Source organism: Pan paniscus, chromosome 17 (genome assembly GCF_029289425.2).
Source record: "Pan paniscus chromosome 17, NHGRI_mPanPan1-v2.0_pri, whole genome shotgun sequence".
Taxonomy (NCBI): Eukaryota; Metazoa; Chordata; class Mammalia; order Primates; family Hominidae; genus Pan; species Pan paniscus.
In genome coordinates, this window is record NC_073266.2 from 31525687 (window position 1) to 31551633 (window position 25947).

Genomic DNA, 25947 nt, shown 5'->3' on the forward strand with positions numbered 1-25947 from the left:
GGCCATTCTCTGCCAAAGTCAGGAGCTATATCCAGGGAAGTAAATTAACCCTATGGGATGAAGCTGTTTGTGTGGGGTTTGTGAACAAAAGTCGTTTGAAAAGGAATTTGGAGGAAAGAGGCTTATTCCAGTGAACAGTTTGCAAACCTGGGAGATACAGCCTTAAAGGAAGGTACATTCCAGAGTACAAAGGGAGGGCTCTGGTTTTATAGTGACAGTGCCTGCCCAGGTGCCCAATCATGTTCATTTATGCAAATAAAAGATTCAAACTTGCCTAGTTGTGATTGGTCAATACAGCTGAGCTCTGGTTGATTGGTTGATACAGCTGAGATCTTCTTGGCTGGTTCAGGTGAGCGCAGCATGTGGCAAAGTACAGCAGAAGTGCGGGTGGTCTGGGGACTCAGGGTGACCTCTAGTCAACTGCAGATGGCTGCGTGGCTCTATTCAAAATGTAGGCCCAGCTGGCCATCTGGGTGCCTCTTGAAGGAGTGGCTCTTTAGGGTTCACCTTTGTTTACAGGTGTCAGAAACGAAGAGACTCAAAAAGAGACTGCCTGCCCTTACTCACCTTGACTGAGCGCTGACGAAGACCACGGGGCCCTCTGCGCTGCAAGGGCGGAGGTGGCCCAGAAGCCCGCAGTGCCCACGTGCAGGACCCAGGGTAGGGGGTGAGGCCGGACGATGGCACCCGCCCCGCTGGTTCCCAGCCACACAGGGAGGCAAAGCAAAGGCAGCCCGCGGGCGGACGGAGCTGCAGGGGCCGAGCGTCGGCAAGCCCAGGACGGCGTGGCGCAGGGTTGCGGGCGCCCGACCTCCAGAGTGGCCCGCGGATGCAAGACAAAGCTTTAAAGCCTCGGGCAGCACAGCCACCCACTAGTCCCCAGGTATGAGGACGGTCTGAAGAACCTCTCTCTCCTCTGCCGGCTGAAGAGTTCCAAGACGAGTAAGGCAACAGCAAGGACGACACAACCACACACCACCACAACCACACGCCACCACCACCACACACTACCACAACCACACCACACACCTCCACAACCACACACCACCACCCCCACACTGCCACAACCACACACAACCACACACCACCACCACACACCACCACCACACAAAACCACACACAACCACACATAACCACAACCACACACCACAACCACACAACACCACAACACACAACCACAACCTCCCTCTGAGCAGCTCAGGCTGCTTTAACCAACCAATTTGGAATCCAATCAAAATCCTCTGCTGCCGTCTAGCGACGAATACCGGGAAAGCAGAATATATAGTAAGAAAGCTGTTTAAGAGGCAAAAAGTGATCGTCTAAAGGTTTGAAAGTGCAAGCCAGAAGAACCTGGTCATCCTGTGTTCATGACAGTGCCTTGAACTGGGTCACCCCGCACTTGCTAAGGGGCTGGTGTGGGATGTGACAAGAAGAAAGTCGTCAAGGGGACTCCAAGATTTCTGACTTGAGAAACTGAAAAAGCCACTGTTAACTGAGATTTTTTTTTTAATGTGGGTGGAACGGATTTGGGCATAAAGATTTAAAAATCCAGTTTGAAACGTGCTAAATTGGAATGTTTAAAAGAGAATACTTGCTAAACTGAGCAATAATTATGCTGTCCCCAGGTTAGCAAGTGTCCCCTTTTAGGTCAAAGGATACAAAGTAGCAAGTATGTAGGAGGAACAAATCAAAAGATCTAATGAACAACATCGGGACTGTAGTTTCTATAGTGTGTTGTGTTAAGGATTTTTGCAAAATCAGTAGATCATAGCTGCTCTTGCCACAAGGCGGAAAAACGGAAAAATGGAAAAACGGGTAACTATGTGAGATGATGGATATATTAATCTGTTGTACTCTAGTAACCATTTCACTAGATAGATAATATCATGTTGAACACCTTAAATATACACAACTAGATTTATTTTTTAAAATAAAAATGAAACATGGCTTGAAAACCAAAAAAATTAGCTGTACTATGATATGTTAAACATTGTCATGCAGTTATTTGATGTAACTACGCCCATAATTCCCAGGATAAAAATATTGGAGTCCTATTAAGATTACTTGGACATTAAGTAATTGGATTGGTCAAGAGGTGAAAGGGATATTACTGTCCCATAGAAAAAGTCAAATGCTGGTTCTCATATGTATATCACTTTGCATATTTGTATATTACGTGGATTGAACCTACGTCACATGGTGGAAGGACTGCATAAAAGGTTAACATAATCTTTTCTCTATCTCTGTGAAAATCTGACTGCAGGCTGTCTACCTCCTTTCCCCTGGGAACCTGGTGACATGAAATGTTTGCTTGAGAGCATTGCTTTTAGGAAAAGAATGGCCGATCTTAGGATGTATCTTTTCAAACTATGGTCTTTGTAACATTTCTGTCCTGAAACAGAAAAGACTTCTCCTCAACTGGTTGGGTAGCGCAATGTATTGACATAGAGTTCTGGTTCTAGCTCTGGTAGGCACAGAAAGACCACCGAGATTAACTCCCCAGACTCATCCCTCTGTAAACTGCTGAGGACAACAACTGTGCTTGGCCCTGCCTTACTCCCGGAAGTGCACTTTGAAATCTCTGCATGACATCACAGTGTGTTCAAAAGATGAACAAGTGACTGCTATTTGGTGTTGTGACCAAGGAAACTCTCCAGACTTCTAAATTCATATTCTTCTTCAAATAGAGGTGGCTAAGAATAGCATCCCGGGATTCTTTATCATTTATGAATCCTTTTGCTTACAACCGTTGGCAAAATGGCGTGGGGTGACGTTAACTTGTCAAATTAATGTAGAGGGATGCTAACTGTTTATGCGCAGCATATTTTGTGCTTATCATCTGCATCACTAAATCATACTTCATGAATGATTTCATTACTGAGTCAAGAGTTGTAGGGTTAGAAATACTGTAACTGATCATGTAATTGACAACAGAATAACTGTGGATTACTTGTTAGAACTCGATCAGGTTGGTAACCATTTGCAAAATAGCTGTTGTTGAAACCGAACTGTTACTGTTCGAAAACAAAAAGTTGCAGCATTGAAAGATTTATGGAAGTAGAAAATAGCTTCCACAACCCTGTTAGGCAATAGATTTTTAGATTGGAGAATTGGCGGACTATTACTGATGGGTATGGTAGTACCGATTTTGGTACTTATACATGCAGATTGTTATGTGATTGGATTGGTGCCCTGGGGTGGTGGAGTCTACACTGTAGCACAGGCTTGCACATGCACAGTGATAAAAATGTTACGAGATGGCAGAGCAAAGCTCAGAATGAATTATCATTAGGTACAAGTTCATAAACACATTGTAAGAGTACACATATGGTAAAATCTTTCAAAATCATACCCCCACCAATTCTCCTCACTGCTTACCCCCGTCTGTAGGTATTGAGAGAAAGTATGATTTATGGTGGCAGAGATAAATGAAATATCCAAGGGCCCTGCATTGCCCCAACTCCTGATTCTCTTCCATCTGTTTGTATGTGTTGTCAAAGAAATAATATTTTGAAGAGAACTTTGGAATTGAGAAGATGTCTTGCAACGTTGTCTGAGGAATATCACTTACTTCAAAGACATAAAGATAACCTCCCCAAAGTCTTCTTCTGGAAGACTATACTTTTAGCTTTCACATTAAAGCCTGTGATCTAACTTGCATATTTTGTACTTTTGTGAAATAGAAGTCCAGGTTCATCATGGTTTTTTTTTTCCCCAAAGGGATGTCCCGGTGTATTAGTCAGAGTACTCCAGAGAGAACCAATCATATATATGGTAAGGGATTTATTCAGGGGAATTGGCTCCCCAAATCAATGAGAGGTGGAAAATTCCCACCATAGGGGAATCTGCAAGCTGAAGACCAGAGAAACCCATAGCTTGGCTCATTCTGGAAGCAGCCCCAAGTCTGAGACCTAAAGTCTGAGAGCCCCTCAGGAGTCTTATGGTGCAAGTCACAGAGTCCAAACCTGAAGAACCTGGAGTCTGATAGGGCGGAAGGAAAAAAGGCATCTGTCTCTGGAAGGGAGAGAGAGAACAGAGAGGAGACAGCAGAGAATTCCCCTTTCTTCCACCTGTTTGTCCCAGCCAAACCTCCAGCCCATTGAATTGTGCCCACCCATATTGAGGGTGGGGCTTCTCTCAGTTCACTGACTCACAGGCGAGTCTCCTCTAGAAACAGCCGAACAGAAATACCCAGAGACAGTGCATCACCAGGCATCTAGGCATTCCTCAGTCCAGTCAACTTGACACCTAAAGTTAATCATCACATCCAGGAATCACAGCACTGTATTTTAAAGAGAATTTCCATTCCCCACTGAATTGCCTTGGCAGTTTGTGAAAAATCAACTATGTATGTATGCGTCTATTTCTTAACTCTAGTCTGTTCCAGTGATCCTTCTGCTTATCCTTACACCAATACCACACTGTACTGATAACTGTAGATTTGTAATAAGTCTGGAAACAAGTAATGTAAGTCCTTCAAATTTATCGTACTTTCTCAAGACTCTTTGATTATTCTAAGTCCTTTGAATTTCCATATGCATTTTAAAATCAGCTTCTCAATTTCTACAACAAAAAAAGACTCCTGGAATTCTGATTTGGATTTCGTTGTGTCTACAGGTCCATTTGGGGGAGAATGCATGCCTTAACAACATTGAATATTGCAATACAGGAACGTGGACTATCCTTCCATTTACTGAGTTCATATTTAATTTCCCTTGGCAAAGTTTGTAGTTTTCAGTAAAAATTAGGCCCTGCTTATCTTGCTCTAAATTTATTTTTCTATATTTTATATTTGTTGATGCTATTGTAAGTGGTATTGCTTTTATAATTTTCTTTCCCAGCTGTCTTTATAGCTAATACATGGAACATAATTGATTTTTGTGATTGACCTTGTGTCCTGTGAAGTTGCTAAATGTACTTATTAGTTCTAGTAATTGTAACTATTGATTACTTATGACTTTCTTTACATAATCATATAGTCATATCATCTGCAAATTAAACAGTTTCATACTTCTTCCTTTCAACACTTTTTGCCTTTTCTTTTTCTTGACTTACAGCCCTAGATAGGATCTCCTGTACAGTGTTAAATAAAAATAGGAAAAACAGACACTCTTACCTTATTTGTTATCTCAGGGCACGTTTATTCAATCTTGGCACTACTGAATAATTCTTCTTTTTTTTGACAGAGTCTTGCTCTTTCTTCCAGGCTAGAGTACAGTGGTGCCACCTTGGCACACTGCAACCTCCGCCTCCTGGGTTCAAGTGATTCTCCTGCCTCAGCCTCCCAAGTAGCTGGGATTACAGGCAAATGCCACTGCGCCTGGCTAATTTTTGTATTTTTACTATAGATGAGGTTTCACCATGTTGGCCAGGCTGGTCTCAAACTCCTGACCTCAGGTGATCTGCCCACCTCGCCCTCCCTAAGTGCTGGATTACAGGTGTGAGCCACCACGCCAGGCCCAGGCTGGATAAGTCTATGTTGCAGGGCTGTCCTGTGCACTGGAGCGGGATCAGCAGCATCCCTGGCTTCTCACCCATCGGAGGCTGGCAGCATCCTCTCACGCCCCGGTGCTGAAAAACTGATAAGTTACTCTTCAAAAACAAGAACATTTGGAAACAACATCTGTTTTCAGGTATTGCCAAATATTTCCTTAAGGCAAAATCATCCCTAGCATCACTGTGCCCTTGGAATAGTGAAGTAGAAGAATTCTCATACAATGTTTTTAGTTTTTTTCTCTTTATTTCTTATGGATAAAATGCAACATACATATTCTACTTAACAATGAAAGCTGATGGAACAGAAGAATCAATATTAGCTTTTGAGATGGGCAAAGACATAAAACATTGGCGTTTTCTAGTGTCATGATTTGTCAATCAAATTAGTTTTAGAAAATAGTTGGTAAATGTCTGACAGAAAAAAATTTTTTAATTAAGGTGTATGTAAGTGTGTAAAACTGTTAAAAATGCTTGAAAACAAACATTTTAATCCCATGACATATTATTTTTATTTGTGGAAAACAGTTAAAAACTGCCTGTCAGAGAAACTATTTAATCCTTTAACATAAAATCTTTTAAGGCACATAAACATTTATGAAGAACAGTTGAAATATGCTCGCTAGGAAGAAGGGACATTTTAACTCACATGAGCTTTCAGTCAAGTGAAATACGTGGACAGCAGATGAAAATGCCTGAAAGAAAAGATGGACATTAATTCCTACTCCTGAACGCTTGCATCTGCACATGGTTAGAAACTCAAGACAATGAGCAGGACACAGAATTCTCTCAGAGTATACCACATAGATCACAGTTACACAGTATTTCTGGTTTTAAAGCTTTGCTGAAAATATTTTTCATCATTAAATGTATATTATTAAACATACACTGAAAGCTAACTGAAGTGATTTAAATAATAAGATTCAGGCACAGTTTGTAACAACAATTGTTAAAGTCCATTCATTTTTTTTTTCCCAAGAAAGGCAAGTGAGGTAGTTTATACTGTATAGACGTTGTAAATAGTTGATAATCCAGTTTGTTTAGACATCATTGACTCCAAGAATCATATTTCCAAGTGAGCTGCTTAACAAAGGGATCTTCTTTTGCAGGATAGAGGAAAACAATGAATCAACTCTAGGATTTTTTTCTGAATAAGCATTCCTAAAATGTTAGTTCCCTCTGACACTTTCTCCTGGAGGACATTATTTTCCCAAGTGTATACCAAGAGCACTAGGAATGGGTGAGGGGGAGAAGCTCTTAAGGATAGCATGTAGAAGCCCAGTATCTGCCCTTCTTTTGTTTGCAAAGATATGAGTCGTTTTTATGAATTTATTAAATTTTTAAAAAACAACTCTTGATAAGGCAAAAATTCTTTCAATACTTAGATGACAGGCATCTTTGCATTTTAACTGTAGGGGTTTGTTTATTCTTAGGAATAAAATTGGTCAAAAGAACCTCCACACAAATATTAGTCTGTGTATCTACTAAAAATTCTTCTCTAATGAATTTGCCCTCTGATTAAGAATCAAAGTTATATCCAATGATACTAGTATTGACATGGCCTTCCATACATACATATATATGTATGGAAGTTGAAAGTTGTCACACATCCTTGAATAAACTAGAGTGATTATACTTACTGACTCAGCGAAGTCCCTGCCATTTAAAACCACATGAAAGTAGATAAGAAATTGTATTTTACTTGTTACCTATTAGGGATTTATTTGAAACTGGTGACAAGCTGAAGTAAATCTTAAAACCTTCAGAATTTACTTGTAGGTTCTAATGTGTTTTCAGTCAAAAGAAATAAAAATTCTCAAATTAAAAAATTAAATGAACAGATTTGTGAATTTTCTACATAAACACAACAGAATTGAACCATTCAAATGCAAGGAAATACACTGAGAAATATCACTCAGTTTTCATATATACGCAGAAATGTAAGGTAGCTATTTGAAGAATTTCTTCCATACGTGGTCATAAATTACTGCCGTTTTACATCTTGGGATGTGGCAATTACATAAAGTAAAATGTTTACCCTTGTCTGAATTGCAAAAATGATAAAAGCATTTTTTTCAGAGTCTAGAAAGTCATTATGTAAAGTCACGTGCCACCAATTACCCATACATTAAAAATGAATAAAATGTAGGAATAAACATAAACTTATATAGAAGGCACGTTTTCTTTTAATGGGTTTTCAGGCAAAAAAAAAAAAAATTCTCAGATGAACAAATCAAATGAATGGAACAAAATTCTAAATGCCAGAAAGTTATCTACATGTTTTAATATAAGCGATGTTTTGTATAGATATCAAGGTGTAATATAGTATATACAAGATTTCTTCTACAAATGGGCTTAAATATTATCACGTTTTGAGACTTGCGAAGTAGACAAAAAGATGTTTTCTGTATTTGTGAGCAACTTTGTCTACTGCTTGAATTGTTAAGAGAGAGTCATTTGGGTCTCATTAAAACCAATATAAATTCATCAAAATCTCAATCTGTAGATTCCAAAAAAGCCAATGTATATGTCTGGGATAAATGAGAACTCTGTCCCCATTTCCAGCTAATCCGAGAAGGACTATATCCATAGTCTCGAGGAAAGTCAGAGCTGTCCAATCCCTCAGCACCTTTTAGATTTGCTCCAAATTAGAAACGTGGGGACTATGTGTTCTGGGCAATCACAGGTCTGGAAAATGGCTCTGCAGGCTCTTGATAGTGAGACAGTGGTCATCTTACCAGACATGCATCTGATTTTAAGCCTCAGGCTAATCCACAATGCTCAGCCATGCCTATGATTAACAAACAAAAGCAAAATCTGCTTTTATAGTTTAGGAAACCTGGATAGAACAGTATTTTTCAGCATTCTTGGATAAAGCAGTTCTGCATTTTTAAATTGGGACTGCAGAAGTGACTGTCTATAGTTGTGAAATATAAAAAATGGTATGTTTGATCAGAAAAGGAAGCCCGTGCCTGGCACTTGGAAAGATACTGAGCATCATAACCATAATGAGAAAATGTAGGCTCTGTGAATGTTAACTACAAATCAGGTTAGGAAAGCATATGACACCCTTTGTCAAACTAAGCTTCACTAGGAGGACCTGTGCTCATAGAAGAATATGCTTTAAAAGTATCAATTTTCCACAGTTGATGATGGAGAAAAGTTCATTTGCACCAGAATGCTGATAGTCACAATACACAGCCTGACATATATAACAATACAGTTTTCTGTAAACAGAAGTTCTTCCTCTTCCAATTCAGGAGTCAGTCAGAGCATAAATATTGCATGTTTCACTTTAGAAACTGATTCATTTTAGAAAGCAGATCTGGATTATTTTGCAGGGTAGAAATGAAGGCTATTTCTGGCATTCTTGCTCAAAAAGTCAATATATGTACATTAAGTATAAAAAAGGGTCTCTTTCACCTCTTTTGTTTCGTAGCATCGGCTACATAAAGAACATTGCTTATCCCTAGGTCTAGGGCCAAGTTCATTTCTGCTAGGAAGTTGAAATACTAGAAGTGACTAGAGTTCCATATTCTAGATTGGTCTTTCTTCTGGAAGGACCACATCATCTTTCCTTTACTTTTATAAAAAAAAAGTCATGAGAAAGCTTCAGCTGAATTGGTGAACCAGCGCCTCTTCCATAGTTCATGCTTACCATGCCCACTGCTGAGGGCCAGAAATACTGAGAATGCTGTAGGAACAAATACGTCAAACACAGTGTTGTTTTTTCCCTACCAAAATGTAGGATCTTTTTGGCATATAATACATGATAGCAGCTATCTCGAGGATATTTTAAGAACTTGGTTGGGGTTTAATCACCCATTCTGCTTGAGGATTTATACGATATACATCCAGTATATAAGCATCTGGATCCAAGCAATGCTCTCCTAAAAGAAAGAGAAAGATCAGAGAATTAGTGTACATTTGTGTGTGTGTGCGTGCGCACACATATGTGTCTGTGTGTGTTTGTGAGGTTCAAATAAGGTTAATATAGGTTTCTTGGCCAAAGTAAGTAGACATATGTTAAGGTTTCTTAACAAACTCTTCTTCCCTCTTCTCCCTCTCTCCTTTCTTTTTTTTTTCTTTCTTTAAGACTGTGAAGTATGGGTATATCAAACAAATCTCATGTGAAATTTTGGAAGAAAGCAGACATACCATCACAGGCAAATTGTTCCCTTGCTTCATGGCATCAATTAGAAAATTATGGCAAGGGCTGGGCGCAGTGGCTCACACCTGTAATTCCAGCACTTTGGGAGGCTGAGGCAGGTGGATCACTTGAGGTTAGGAGTTTGAGACCAGCCTGGACAACATGGTGAAACCCCATGTCTACTAAAAATACAAAAATTAGCCAGGTGTGGTGGTAGGCGCCTGTAATTCCAGCTACTGGGGAGGCTGAGGCAGGAGAATCACTTGAACCTGGGAGGCTGAGGTTGCAGTGAGCCAAGATCGCACCATTGCACTCCAGCCTGGGTGACAGAGTGAGATCCCGTCTCAAAAAAAAAAAAAAAAAAAAAAAGAAAGAAAGAAAGAAAAGAAAAGAAAAGAAAAATATGGCAAGAACTTGTTTCAGGTATAAACTCATCATTTATATGCTAATACATGTCCTCCAGTGGTTTTATAGATAGGTACTTGACCAGAGCTAGACAAGATTCAAGTCAAGTTCATTTTAGGAATGGTCATTTTGTTTCTTTACTATGGATGTAAAGCCCATGGGCAGGAAATCCCAAAATGGTAACAACTAAAAGATCATTTCCTGGGGCAAACGTATTCGAAAGTCTTTACGTGCAGTGTGCTTGAAATGTATGCTGAAGTCTCAAACAAAACTACCAAGAGCTGGCCGAGTGCGGTGGCTCACGCCTGTAATCCCAGCACTTTGGGAGGCCGAGGTGGGCGGATCACAAGGTCAGGAGATCGGGACCATCCTGGCTAACTCAGTGAAACCCCATCTCTAGCAAAATTAGCCGGGCGCGGTGGCGGGCGCCTGTAGTCCCATCTACTAGGGAGGCTGAGGCAGGAGAATGGCGTGAACCCAGGAGGCGGAGCTTGCAGTGAGCCGAGATCAGTGAGCCGAGATCGCGCCACCGCACTCCGCCTGGGCGACAGAGCGAGACTCCGTCTCAAAAAACAAAACAAACAAAACAAAACAAAACAAAAAAACAAAACTACCAAGAGCTGTGTGAGTGCTAGGTTGCTTGATTCATTCACTTACCAAATATTAATAATGCGCCAGGCACTATTCTAGGGGCTGGGTTTACAGCCATGTCTAAGAGCAGCACAAGGCAACTAACAAACAAACATGATATCAAGTAAGTCCACTGGTGATAAGAACATGAGAGAAAGACCAAGCATGGAAGGCATGTTCGGGAGGGTGCGAGGAAGGAGGGTCTCGCTGAGAAGCTGATTTATCCGCAAAGACCTGGCAGAGACCAGGGACTGAGAAGTGAGGCTGTCTGGGGGGAGGGCATCCTGGGGAAAAGTCAGAGCAAATGCAGAGGCCTCAGATCCAACCCTGTCAGGTGATTGGATTTACAGGTTTAGTGTTTAAAGGGACCCGTGGGATAGAAATCTCAGTGGCATCCACATACAGGTGTATTTAAAGCAGTGAGATGGATTGAGCTCGCCAAGGAAGGCAAGTGCAAATACAGGAGAGTTCCGAGGACTGAACCCTACCGTTCTCCAACCTTGAGAGGCTGAGAGGACAAGAAATAAGGGGCACAGGGTCTCCAGCAGCGCAGCTAGGAAAAGTGGGAAGACAGTCAGAAGCTTAGGGCATCCTTGAAGTCAGGTGAAGAAAGTGTTCTTCAAAGGAGGGAAAGATCAACTCAGGCAGTTCTAAAAACAGACGAGTTGTCTGGTGACCATGACAAGAGGGTGATTCTGGTGAAGTGCTGAGGGGCAGAGTGTGCCTGGAGTGGCTTCAAGAGATAACAAGGAGGAAGAAATTGGAGCGTAGACACTGATTCAAGAAGCTTTTGCTGTAAGGTGGAACAGAGAAATGGGAGTAGACTTAAAGGGGGGTGAAGAAATAATTTCATAAAGGTGAGGGAAATTGCCAATATTTAAAATGCAGATGGAAATGCTACAGTTGGGAGGGAAAGGCTGATGGTGTGGGAGAGTGGAGGGTGCTGGTGAGAGAAGGCACTGCCCTCAGTGGGAGCACGGAGCACCCATGGGGCTGTGAGGATATTCACAGACCAAGCGGGGAAGTTTTGCTGATTCCTCCCCTGCTCCCCCAGGGAAATAGAAAGAATGAATTTGGGAGGAGAGTTAAAATAGTAAAGTTAATCAAAATGGTGTCATGCTTCTGAAAGTTCTTACAGTATTCTCTTTGTTTTGCACTGAGTCTCCAGAGAGACTTTCCAACTTCAAATCACATTGAAAAGACCCAAGCCAGCCGGGCACAGTGGCTCACACCTGTAATCCCAGCACTTTGGGAGGCCGAGGCGGGTGGATCACTTGAGGTCAGGAGTTCGAGACCAGCCTGGACAACATGGTGAAACCCCGTCTCTACTAAAAATATAAAAATTGTCTGGGCATGGTGGCGGGCATCTGCAATCCCAGCTACTAGGGAGGCTGAGGCAGGAGAATCACTTGAACCCGGGAGGCGGAGGTTGCAGTGAGCGAAGATCACGCCACTGCACTCCAACCTGGGCAACAGAGCAAGATTCTGTCTCAAAAAAAAAAAAAAAAAGAAAAGAAAAGAAAAGACCCAAGCCTACTCCATATCAACATTAAAATATTCTCATTTAAATTTTGAAAACATTTTAGAAAAGTTGTGCAACTGTTCCCACATGAGATAAAAATATCAGAAACCTACTGATTTTTAGTTTTTATCTGAGAAATTCATAAAATATACCTTTATGATAATAGCAACATATTTCTTTTAGAGTAATCAGAGAATTTAGCAGTAGAAATTATTACAGTATGCTTACCTATATTTCCTCCAACTTCATATAACCTTTGGTTCTGAATCTTAATACATTCTGATGAACCATGACTGAAAAAAATGAGAAAGTAATATAATTTTAGTACTTTTTCCTGATCTGAGGTAAAAATGCATGTTAAATAACCAGGCAACAAATAATTCATTCTGCCTTGACGAAATGTGTCCCACAAAACTGTATCATGACTGAAGTTATGATAAAAATAATTGTTTTTCCGTCTGACACAGACAAGAAGCTGAGGCCCAGGGAGGACGGGACTGCTCCCACCAGGATGGGCAGCCACAGCGCTCCACTACATAGAGCCCATTCAGGCCACAGCTGCCTGCTCCATTTCAGGTTAGTTACTGTTACTGACACATCAAGGCTGGCCACGGAGCAGCTGCGTGTTTAATACTGCCTTGTCATTGGCCATATTACTCTCAATCCAAAAGAAGTCAGGTTTTATCTCTGCATTTGCCAAAAAATTGAATGGAATTATCAGCCAATGTCACATTTTTCAGTTTGCCTCATGCTTTGCAAGGTGTCTAAGGCTGACTTCACTGCAAGTCTCTGCCCCATAATAAAAGCAAGTCACGGCCGGACACGGTGGCTCATGCCTGTAATTCTAGCATTTTGGGAGGTTGAGGCGGGTGGATCATCTGAGGTCAGGAGTTTGAGACCAGCCTGGGTAACATGGCAAAATCCCACCTCCACTAAAAATACAAAAAATCAGTCGGGCGTGGTGGCGTGTGCCTGTAGTTCCAGCTACCCAGGAGGCCGAGGCAGGAGAATTGCTTGAACCTGGGAAGAGGAGGTTGCAGTGGGTGGAGATCGTGCCATTGCACTCCAGCCTGGGCGACAGAGTGAAACTCCATCTCGAAAATAAAATAAAATAAAATAAAATAAAATAAAATAAAATAAAATAAAATATAAAATAAAATAAAAGCAAGTCACAGGAAACTATCGCTCAATTTAATTTTTCCACCCTAGACTAGAATGCTGGGTTAGAAGAGTCTGAATGACCATCGCTGACCTCCATCCCCATCAAGGAGTGACTTTCAGCTTGGTTACTTCAAATGATTGTCCTGGCCTCTCCACTGTGAGGAAGATGCAAGTGTGCCCTCTTTTTGTTGTTGTTTTTTGTTTAATTGAACTTTCATTTGAGGTGCTGTAGATTCACACGTAGTTGTAAGAAGTAATACAGGTGCATCCTGTGCACCCTACACCGATTTCTCTCAATAGTAACATCTCACAAAACTCTAGTGCAGTATCATGACCAGAATGTTGACACCCATTCAGGGAAGATGCAGAACATTTCCAGCCCCACAAGGCACCCCCTGTTGCCTCTTTATAGCCACATTCACTCCTTCTCCCCATCCTACCCTATCTCCATCCCTTACCCCCAGCAGCACTACCCTATTCTACATTTCTGTAAGTTGGACAATTCACAAAGGTTAAACAAATGGAAACACACAGTATGAAACATTTTTGTATTGCCTTTTTTTCCCCACTTGGCATAAATCCCTAGAGATCTACCCAAGTTGCTGCATTTTTATTGCTGAGTAGTATTCTATGGTATAGATGAGCCAGTTTCTGTAGTCACTCACCTGTTGAAGGACACCTAGGCTTTTTTTTTTTTCCAGTTTTTGACTGTACAAATAAAGCTGCTCTCAGCATTTGTGAACAGGTTTTTGTGTGAACATGGTCTTCATTTCTTTGGGATAAATGCCTAGGAGTGTCAGTGCTGGGTCATATGGCAGTTGGAGATTTAGTTTTTTAAGAAACTGCCAAATTATTTTATGGAGTGACTGCACTATTGACATTCCCGCCAGAAATGAATGAGTGATCCCGTTTCTCTGTATCTTTGCCTGTATTTGGTGTTGTCACTATTTTTTATTTTAGCCATTCTCACAGGTGTGTAGTAATATGCAATTGTGGTTTTAATTTCCATTTCCATAATGGCCAACGATGTTGAACATCTTTTCATGGGCATATTTGCCATTTGTTTATCTCTTTGGTGAAAAGTAATCTGTATCTCCTTAGTGTAAAGTGTCTGTTCATGTCTTTTGCCCACTTTCAAATTGGATTGTTTGTTTTTTTAAACTGTTGAACTTTGAGTGTTTTATTTATATATTCTAGATACTAGTCCACATAGTTGGATATGTGGTTTTGCAAATATTTCATCCCAGTCCTTAGTTTGTCTTTTCATCCTATTCACATGGTCTTTTAGAGTATAAGTTTTCCATTTTGGTGAGGTCAATTTATCAATTTTATTTCTTATGGGTCACATTTTTTATGTCAAGCTCTAAGAACTCTTTAGTTTTAGATCATAAATGTTTTCTCCTACATTATTTTCTAAGGGTTTTATAGTTTTACACTACACACTTAAGTCTGTGATCCATTTCGAGTTAATTTTTGAATAGGTGTGAGGTTTAGATCGAGGTTTATTTATTTATTTTTTGCCTATGGACGTCCATTGCTACAACACCATTTACTGAAAAGGCTTCCTCCATCAAATTGCTTTTGTACTTTTCTCAAAATCAGTTGCTGGAATAGTTAAATTCAGAGAGACAGAAAGGGGAAGAATGGTTGCCAGTGGCTAAAGGCAGGGAGAATGGGTATAGAGTCTCAGTGTGGGATGAGAAAAAGATTTTGGGTATGAATGACGGGGATGGTAGCAAAACGATGTGAATGTACTTAGTGCCATTGAACTGTCCCTTTGAAATGGTTAAAACATACTTTTATGTTATGTATAGTTTACAATAAAAATCTTTTAAAAATCAGATGGGCCTATTTGTGTAGGTCAGTTTCTGGGTTCTGTATTCTATTCCATTGATCTAAGTGTCTATCCTTCCACCAATATCATACTATCTTGATTATTCTACCTTTTATATAATCGGCCTTAATATCTAGTAGAGTGATTCCTCCTACTTTATTTTTCTTTTTCAATATATTTTAGTTATTCTAGGGCCTGTGCTTTTCCATATATATTTTTAGAATAAGCTTGTGCATGTTTACAAAGTATCTTGCTGGAATTTTGACAGGAATTGCATTAAACTCATAGATCAATTTGGGGAGAATTGATATCTTTACTGTGTTATCTTCCAATCCATGAAAATGATATGTTTCTCCATTTCTTTAGGTCTTCTTTAATTTCTTTCACCAGCATTTTGTAATTTTCAGTGTACAGATCCTGTAAAGGTTTACTTAAGTTTATACTTAAGTATTTATTTTTAGAGTGACTGTAAAGGGTATTGTGTTTTTACTTTTGGTTTTAAATTTGGTTTCCACATGTTCCAATGTGATTGATTTTTGTGTGTTAATCTTGTATCCTGTGATCTTACTGAACTGACTTATTACTTCTAGGTCTTTTTAAATTTTTATTTTGTGAAATTTTATATGTAGATAATTAGGTCATCTGCAAATAGACTTTTATTTCTTCCTTTATAACCTGTATGCCTCCCATTTCTTTTCTTTCCCTTACTACGGTGACTTAATATTCCAGTAGTATGTTGAATGAGATTGATGAATGTGGGCATCCTTATTCGTGCTCTTAGAGGGAAAGCATTCAATCCTTCATTGTTAAGGATGATGTTAGCTGTAGGTTTTGTAGATAATCTTTATCAAGTTAAGTTCTCCTCTTTTCCTAGTTTTCTGAGAGTTTTTATCATGACTCGGTATTGGATTTTGTCAAAGGCTTTTTTCCGTATCAATTGAAATGACTGTATGGTTTCTCCTGTTGATATGGCTAATTACATTGATTTTTTTAACGTTAAATCAACCTTGCGTGCCTGAAAAAAAATCCCAGGTGGTTTATGGTGTATGATTCTTTTAATAAATGCTGGGTTAGATTCGCTATTTTGCTGATAATTTTTAAATTCTAAATTTATGAGAGATACTGGTCTGTAGGGCTTTTGTTTTTTTTTATGACTTTTTTTTGGCATCAGGGTATTAATACAAGCTTCATAAAATGAGTTAGGGAGTATTCCTCCTTCTTCTATTTTCTAGAAAAGACTGTTCTAGATTAGTGTTAATTCTTTAAATGTTTGCTAGAATTCTCCAGTGAAACCATCTGGGCTTGGAGAGGTTTTAAAAACTTTAGTATTATAGATTCAATTTCTTTAATGGCTATAGCACTATTCAGCTAGTCAATTTCATTTTGGTTGTATTTTGGTAATTAGTGGCTTTTGAGGAATTGGTCCATTCTAAGTTTTTGAATTTATTAGCTATAAAGTTGTTACAGTAATCCTTTTTATCCCTTTAATGGAAGTACTATATTAGTGATATCCCATCCTGTTTTTGATATTCTTGATTTGTGTCATCCTTTTATCTTTGTTAGTCTTTCTAGGAGTTTATCAATTTTATTGTTTTTTAAAAGAACCAACTTTTTGTTTCACTGATCTTTCTCGTTTTCCTGTTTTTAATTTCACTTATTTCTGTTTATCTTTATTTATTTGTTCCTTCTGGTTGCTTTAGGTATATTTTGCTCTTATTTTTGTAGTTTTTAGAGGTAGGAACTTGGACAGTTGATTTGAGATCTTTCATTTCTACCATAAGCATTTACTGCTATAAATTCTTCTCTCAGCACAGCTTTAGCTGCATCCCACATAATTTTATTTTTTAAATTTTATTTATTTATTCATTTTTGAGACAGAGTCTCACTCTGTCACCCAGGCTGGAGTGCAGTGGTGTGGTTTTGGCTCACTGCAACCTCTGCCTCCCAGGTTCAAGCGATTCTCCTGCCTCAGCCACCTGAGTAGCTAAGATTACAGGTGCCTGCCACCACGCCCAGCTAATTTTTATATTTTTACTAGAGATGAGAGTTCGCCATGTTGGCCAGGCTGGTCTCGAACTTCTGACCTAAGGTATTCCGCCTGCCTCGGTCTCCCAAAGTGCTAGGATTATAGGCGTGAGCCACTGTGCCCAGCCATCACATAATTTTATATGTTACAGTTTTACTTTCATTCTAGGTATTTTTTTTATTTTGCTTAAGACTTCCTATTTGACCTGCAGATTATCGAGAAGTATCTGGTTTAGTTTTAAAGTGTTTAGAGGTTTTCATGTTCTCCTTCTGTTACTGATATCTAGTTTTTGATACCTTTATAGTCAGAGAAGATGTTTTGTATGATTTCAATTATTTTAAATTTGTTGAGGTTTGTTTTATGGCCCAGGATTTGGTCTATCCTTCTGGATTCTTTTTTTTTTTTTTTTTGAGATGGAGTCTTGCTGTCACCCAGACTGGAGTGCAGTGGCGTGATCTCGGCTCACTGCAACCTCCTCCTCCTGGGTTCAAGCAGTTCTCTGCCTCAGCCTCCGAGTAGCTGGGATTACAGGCGCCCACCACCACGCCCAGCTAATTTTTGTATTTTTAGTAGAGACGGTATTTCACCATGTTGGCCAGACTGATCTCGAACTCCTGACCTCGTGATCTACCCGCCTCGGCCTCCCAAAGTGCTGGAATTACAGGCATGAGTCATCGTGCCCAGCCTATCTTTCTGGATTCTATCTTGTTTTATTTACAGAATTTTTGAGTATATTGCTTTGTATGGCTATGTTTGTGGTTTCTCTGGATATTACAGTACATGTGTAACTTGTTGCAGTTTACTGGTATTGATGTTTTACTAATAAATGATGTGTACTTTCATTAGTTCTCTTTATCCTCACACTTAAAACATTAATTGTATTTATTCCTTTAAAAATTTTTATATTTCTATCATGGTAAAATACATATAACAAAATGTATCACATTAGCAATTTTTAAGTGTATAGTTTAGTGGTATTAAATATATTCATAATGTTGTACAAGCATAACCAGCATCTGTTTTCAGAACTCTTTTTATCTGTAAAACTGAAACTGTATGCCTATTAAACAATAATTCCCCATTTTCCCCTTCCTCTTTGGCCCTAGCAACCACCATTCTATTCTGTCTCTATGATTCTGACCATAACTTAAGTGGCGTCACATAGTGTTTATCCTTTTGTGACTGGCTTATTTCATCAGCATAATGTTCTTGAGTCATCCATGTTGTAGCATATGTCAGAATTTCTTTCCTTTTTATGGCTGAATCATATTTCATTATATGTATATACCATATTTTGCTTATCCGTTCATCTGTTGATGAATACTTGGGATGCTTCCATGTTTTAACTATTGTGAATAATGCTGTGAACATGAGAGTAAAATGTCTCCATGAGCCCCTGCTTTCAATTTTTTGGCCGCGTACCCACAGGTGGAATTGTTGGATCATATGGTAACTCTATTTGTAATGTTTTGAGGAATTACCCTACTGTTTTCTACAGTGGCTGTAGCATTTTACATTCCCACTTCCCACCAGTGGTGCACAAGATTTCTTCTCATCTTCGCCAGCACTTGTTATTTTTATTTATTTATTTTTTTAAGATAGCCATTCAAATGAGTGTAATAGTTCTATTTATTATCAGTTCTTTGAATTCAAAATCACATAAGTTAAAAGAGGACCACTGATGTATGCATAGATTTCATTTTTAAAATAGAAAGATAATCCTGATATTCTAGCATAACTAAATTTTACCTATTTTACTCTGAAATTATTCTACCATTGAAAAGTGGTGGTTTTAAAAAAACTGGTAGGATCCTAGAAACAATTTTAAAATAAATATTTAATTTTAGAACTCTTTTAGATTTACAGAAAAACTATGACAATGGTATAGGCAGATCCCATATGCCCCACACCATTCCCCCATTATAAATATCTAATATTAATATAGTACATTTGTTACAATTAATGAACCAATATTGATACATTATTATTAACTAAAGTCCATACTTTATTCAGATTATCTTCATTTTAACCTAATGTTCATTTTCTGTTCAAGGATCCTATCCAGAATTTCACATTACATTTAGTAATTGCACGGTGCTGAACAGTGTCCCCCAAAATTCATGCCCACCCTGAAGTTCATAATTTGACCTTATTTGGAAACAGGGTATTTGCAGATGTAATTAAAGATTGTGAGATTAAATCATCCTGGATTTAGGGGGCACCTAAAATGAGTAAAGATGATGTGAAGATGGGAGAAGAGACTGAAATGATGTGTCTCAAGCCACGGAATGCCAAGATTGCTGGCAACCACCAAAAGTTATGCGGGAGGCATGGCAGAGTTTCTCCTGCTGAGCTTTTAGAAGGAATCAACCCTGCTGACATCTTTATTTCAGACTTCTGGAATCCTGAATTATGAGAGAATACATTTCCACCTTTTAAGCTACCCAATTTGTGGTAATCTGTTATGGCAGCACTGGGAAACTAATATAGTAGTCAGGTCTCCTTAGACTGCTCTGATAATTTATCATAGTTGCCTTAGTTTTGATGACCTGAATGGTTTCAAGGAGTACTGCTCAGACACTTTGTAGAATGTTCCTCAATTGGGATTTTTCTAATGTTTTTCTCATGTTTAGATTGGAATTATGTGTTCTTGGCAGGAAGACCACAGAGATAAAGGGCTGTTTTTTTTTTTTATCATATCAAGGGTGTACCTTGATACTATCAACATACTATCAACATGACTCATCACTGTTAATATTAACCCGATCACCTAACTGAGGTCAGATTTCTTGGCTGTACAGTTGCTTTTTCCCTTTTTACACACTATTTTTTGGAAGGAAGTCACTCTGCATAGACCACTTAGGGAGTGGGGGTGCACCATCATTTTAAAATGTAATTGTCTTAAGTGTGTCCTCTACATACACTGAGCAATGTATCAGATGATGTAATTTTTGCCTCTCATCAAATGTGATTTAAAAAATGCATGAGAAGTAGGATAGTTTATAGCCCTGTTTGTACCCATTCTGATGTTCTCCTCTCCTTTTTGATGTTCTAAGCCTTGTTATAATTTCCTTTCTGTTTAAGAACTTCCTTCAGTTCTCCTTTATGGGTCAGTTTGTTAGCAACAAATCTCTTAGTTTTCCTTCATCTGAGAATGTTTATTTCCCCCTCATTTCCAGAAGGACATTTTTGCTGAATATAGAATTCACAGTTGACAGTTCTTTCCTTTAAGTACTTGACAAATGTTATGCCACTTCCTTCCAGCCTTCATGGCTTCCTAAGAGAAATCTGTTATTATTTGAATTGGTGTCCTCATTTCTCTCTGGATATTTCAAAGATTTTTGTCTTTAATTTTTACAAGTTTAATCATACTACTTTGGTTTAGATTTGGTTTATCCCATTTGGGTTCACTCAGTTTCTTGAAGATGTAGTTTGATGCCTTTTCCTAATTGGGGATGTATTTCATTATTATTTATTCAAATATTCTTTCAGTCTCACTCTGTATTTCCTTTCCTTTTGGGACTCTGATTGTATGATATTTAGCTCACTTGTTAGACTCCCGTAGGTCCCTGAGGCTGTGTTCATTTTTTTTTCCGGTTTATTTCCTCTCTGTTGTTCATAATCGATAAACTCTATTGACATGTCCTCAAGTTTGCTAATTCTATCCGCTGTTATCTTCACCCTACTACTGAGCCCATTCAGCAAGTTTTTTACTTCAGTTTTTGCATTTTTCAGTTCTGTAAATTTCCATTTGTTGTATTTTTAAAGAACATCTATTTCTTTGCTGATATTTTCTACTTTGTCATTTGTTTCAGGAGAATTCACAATTGCTTGTGGAAGTATTTTTTGTGATAGTTGCTATAAAATTCTCGTCAGAAAATTCTAAAATTTGATTTAGTTTAGTGTTGACTTCGTGGTTTGTTTTTTCTCATTCATGTTGTGATTTTGCTTTTATGAGTGATTTTGGGTTGTATTGTGAACATTTTGGATATGATATGATGAGACTCTGGGGCTTATTTAATTTTCATTTTCTGGCATGTAGTCTTCCTGTTGAGGTTTAGCATAAGGTCTGGGTGGGCAAGTATGTTCAGCTTCTTGCTGGCCCTTTGAAAGCAGGACACCAACTGGCTCTGCCTCATTGTCTCCAATTGGGAGTGTAAGATCAGCTCCCTCCTGGGCTCTGCTGCCACCAGGGTGGGGGAAAACAGAAGCTAACACTTCCTTGTTGCTGCAGGCTGAGGGTGAAGCTCAGCTCCTCACTGGGCCCCACTGACACCAGAAAAGAGGAGGGGAGGAAGCAGAGTGTCAATTGTTCCCACATCTTAACCCTTTCCACCAGGTGTCAGGTGGAGGCTCAGCTCCCCACTGGGGCTTACTGGTACTAGTAAGGGCACCAGGGAACCTCTGCTTTGGCCTGCCTTGTTCAGTTTTGCTCATATGGTTGGGGGAAGAAGCTCAGCTCCCTCAGGGCCTTACTGACACTTGTGCTAAATGGCCTGCCTTGCACTGCCTCACTGCTGCTGTGTTTCATTGCTGCTGGGTGAAGGTGAAAACTTAGCTCACTGCAGGACCCTGCAGACATGACCCTGGTTTGGAATCAGACCACCCACCTGGTTGTGTTAGGTGGCAGGTGGTGGATGGCAGATCCATTCCCTGCTTGGATCCACTGAAACCATGGAGTGGTGGCGTGTTTTTTCTATTGGTGTTTGGCTGGAGTAGGGCAGATATTGCCAGAAAGGTTTTCTGTGGTTAGGCCATCTCTTTACCTAATCCTTTGGCTAGGCTTTCCTTAGAGCTCTTTTTCATCTGTGCCTGTTGTCAGTTGCAGGTTGGAAGTTTCCGCAGTGCTCTGTCTGGGATATGTGGGAGGTGATAAGGAAACTCCCAGAACTCACCACCGTGTCATTTCTCAAGGCCTCTTCTTTCCACCTTTCAGAGTCTTTCTCTGCTTTTTGTGTTACTATCCAGGGTTTTCTAGTTGTAAGGGAGAGTACCTGGAAGGAATGGGGCTTCTCCCTCCTTTTTTAACTTAAACACACGGGGATCTGAGTAGGCAGTCAGAAATAAGCCTCTAGTGAAAGATGCAAAATTGGGGCCAGTTTACAACACTTAAACTGAAATAGGCCATAGTTCTAACAAGTAAAGAGAATGGATAGGGCAAGATTTTTTTGTAATTATTATTATTTTAAAAGTTTTTTCTTTCCATAGGTTTTTTGGGATCAGGTATTTGGTTACATGAGTAAATTATGTAGTGGTAATTTCTGAGATTTTGGTGTACCCATCTCCCAAGCAGTATACACTGAACCCAATTTATAGTCTTTTATCCCTCACCCTCTTCCCCCTTTTGCCCCTGACTCCCCAAAGTCCATGGTGTCATTCTTAGGCCTTTACATCCTCATAGCTTAGCTCCCACTTACGAGTGAAAACATATGATGTTTGGTTTTCCATTCCTGAGTTACTAAGATTTTTTGAACAAGTTGTTATAAAAGATTTGAGTCTCTCTGCAGTCATTGGTTCTAATATATTTTTATTAGAAACATTTTCTTTCTACGAAAGGTCTACTTGAGAGTACAAAGTCAGTTTTGTAGTATATGTAACTAGAAGTCTACTGGATACCCAAATCCCTTGAATGATATTTCAAGTCTCTATATGACTGCCTATGTGGAGATGTCCAGGCCAATAGTGAAGAGGAATACATGTTTGGGGCTCCTGTTGGCCTCTGTCGACTCTTCTCTTTCTTTTTTAACCCATTTTCCATTTAGGAAGGAAAGTGCAGCTCGCTGCCAGTGCAGTATTCTTGGAGCAAGTGGAAAATGGGTTAATGTGTGTGTATATGTGTATATATTATATATAAAATGTACAAGTCAGAAGTATACAACTTGATGAATTTTCACAAAGTGAACACATCATATAATCTAATACCAAAAGGAGAAAAAAAACGTTTGAGGCCATCAGCATGCCTTCCTGGTCACTATGCCTTCCTCCACCCCCTACCTTCCACTACACCCTTTAGTGGTAATTTCTGAGATTTTGGTGCACCCATCTCTCAAGTTTTTCTCCTGATGGTAGAAAAACTACCATCCTTACCTCACACCATAGATGACTTTTACTGGCTACTTTTTTTTTAAATTAAATTTTTATTGAGATAATTGTAGATTCACATGTGGTTTTAAGACATAATACAGAGAGATTCTTTGTATTCTGCCATTTTCCACAATGGTAACAATTCACAGAACTACAGCATAATGTCACAATCAGGATACTGATATTGATACAACCTACCTATCTTCTTCAGATTTCCAAGTTTTACTTATACTCATTTGTGTGTGTGTGTGTATTAATTTCAGTAGAATTTTATAGAGGGTCAGTTATCCATCACCACAGTCAAGATCCTAGCACCACAAGTTCCAACACCATAAGGGTCCTTCATGTTGGCCTTTAGTGACCAAAACCATCTCCCTTCCAAATCATCCCTCCCAACCTCTGGCAACTAATCTAGTCTCCATCAATAAAATTTAATTTAAAAAATGTTATATAAGTGGAATCATGCAATATGTTAACTTTTACAATTGGCTTTTTTGCTCAACAAGGCTACTTCTTTTCAACATGATTGGAATGCTTCATTTTAAGGCCATCCATCAGTCTCACTAGAGACAGCAAATCATACATGCTCTACAATGGATAAATGAGTGCTTCTCATCCTTTATAAACAAGAAGACAAATGTTTATTCTTTAGTAAGCATGTCCAGACAAAAATTGTCATGATCTGCGCCCCTTTAAGGTGATCATGGCAGATTTGCAAAAATAATTTTTGTAAGTATCATTCTGATTCTAAGAATTATTAGTAGTATGTTTTAAGGAAAGTAACAGCTATGGTATCCACTTAACTACATAATGTCTATCTGATATAGGCATGTTAAAGTCAATGCAAGCCTAGGAAAATGTTATTCCTGAAGGACTATCAAGATATCTACAAAACTAACTTGCTATATTTTCATTCGAATAAAAGGTAAAACTCGGCTGGGCTCAGTGGCTCATGCCTGTAATCCCAGCACTTTGGGAGGCCAAGGTGGGCGGATCACCTGAGGTCAGGAGTTTCAGACCAGGCTGGCCAACATGGTGAAACCTCGTCTCTACTAAAAGTACAAAAATATTAGCCAGGCATGTGGTGCGTGCCTGTAATCCCAGCTACCCAGGAGGCTGAGGCAGGAGAATCACTTGAACCCAGGAGGCGGAGGGTGCAGTGAGCCAAGATTGCGCGATTGCACTCCAGCCTGGGCAAAAAGAGCGAAACTCCATCTCAAAAAGTAAATAAAATAAAATAAAATAAAATAAAATAAAAGGTAAAACTCACTGAATAAATGAAGCTACGAAGATAGACAATACCTATTAAGAATCCCATTTCTAGAAATTCCTTTGAAAAACAACTTTTGTTGTTAGCAATCATATATTTACTAACTTCATTCTCTTTTTATTCTCGTAATCCACTGGTAAACTCCCTAAAGCAACAGGTTCTATCATTTTACAAAAGGTCAAATTTGTAAATGCCTAGAAAGTTATTCATCTGATAAAGGTTTTCCTTCTTGTGCAGAGACCTTCATTCACATTGACTCACCTGTTTTCATATTGAAATTTTGCCAATATGTCTTTGGCTTTGGTTTGATTGTTGAGTTGAATGGCCATGGACACCTTGGAGAGAAGTGGAGCATGGACCCGTATGACTCCTTCCGGCACGTCAGACTGCCAAGGAGGAGAAATTCAGTACAGTCTGTCAAACTAGGATGAATATCAGCTCAATGATGCACTTAAGAGATATGAAAATCAGTGCTACTCTGAATTAGGAAAACACATCACGATGATCAACATTAACCAGAATGGAACATTACTTTCTTTCTCAGCTGGAGACTCACTCATGACTAAACTTAACCTGGGTTTTTACTTTCACTGCACATGGTCAGGTCTTGCTATAATGACTTAAAATCTTGAGGGGGAAAAACTGAGTTATGACAAAAATCAAATGTTTCTATTTATGCATTTCTTGAACAAACTCCTAACTGAACCTGCTTTAAGCATAATTCTGTACTTCAATATATTTTAAGAAGACCAACCTTTTGAAAATTTTAAGAGTCAATTAGAAAATATGGCTTCTCCAATACCCTCTTTCTTTAGTTAGCAGCCATGAATGGCTGGTCCAAATTCAATTCCACATGGGCACTTGAAATGGGACCTCTCAAAGTGTGCTGAAAACACTGCAGGGCAGTGTAGGTGGCTGTGGGAAAGATAGTGTCTCTTAATTGTTTTAAATCTGTACCTTCTCAAAGGATGGTGATGTACACGATTTATATAAATGGACTCCCTAGAGTCACATTCTATCAATGTTCTATTGATATCCTAGAATAAATATGTTATGGTTTGAACTGTGTCTCCCCAAAAGACAAAATGAAGCCCTAACCCCCCAATACCTCGAAACGTGAACTTATTTGGAAATAGGTCATTGCAGATGTAATTAGTTAAGATGAGGCCATTACATATGAGGTTTAAACTGCAGTAGGGTGTGCCCTTAATCCAAGTGACTTGCATCCTTATAAGAGGAGAAGAGACATGGAGACACAAGAAAGAACACCATGTGAAGATGGAGGCTGAGACCAGCTGAGGAATGCCGCGGATTACTGGCATCGCCAAAAGTGAGGAGAGGGGCAAGAAGCAGGTGCTTCTCTCACAGCATT

The 25947-nt window shown here is 39.2% G+C and overlaps 1 protein-coding gene across 6 annotated transcripts in view; it reads right to left on the minus strand.

The window, feature by feature from the left end:
* Window positions 1–5720: 5720 nt before the first annotated feature.
* ARHGAP28 (Rho GTPase activating protein 28) overlaps window positions 5721–25947 on the minus strand; it is a 230113-nt gene continuing 209886 nt past the window's right edge. For 3 of the 6 annotated variants that reach the window (XM_055102779.2, XM_063597203.1, XM_008971186.5), the window contains 3 exons: window positions 24837–24961; window positions 12429–12493; window positions 5721–9383 (listed from right to left, as the gene is read on the minus strand). In XM_055102779.2, coding sequence (XP_054958754.1) covers window positions 9289–9383; window positions 12429–12493; window positions 24837–24961 — 285 coding nt within the window. In that variant the 3' untranslated portion in view covers window positions 5721–9288. Of the gene's footprint in view, window positions 9384–12428; window positions 12494–22878; window positions 23018–24836; window positions 24962–25947 lie in introns of those variants that run through there. The other 3 variants (XR_008621973.2, XR_010110101.1, XM_063597204.1) reach the window with 2 other exon arrangements.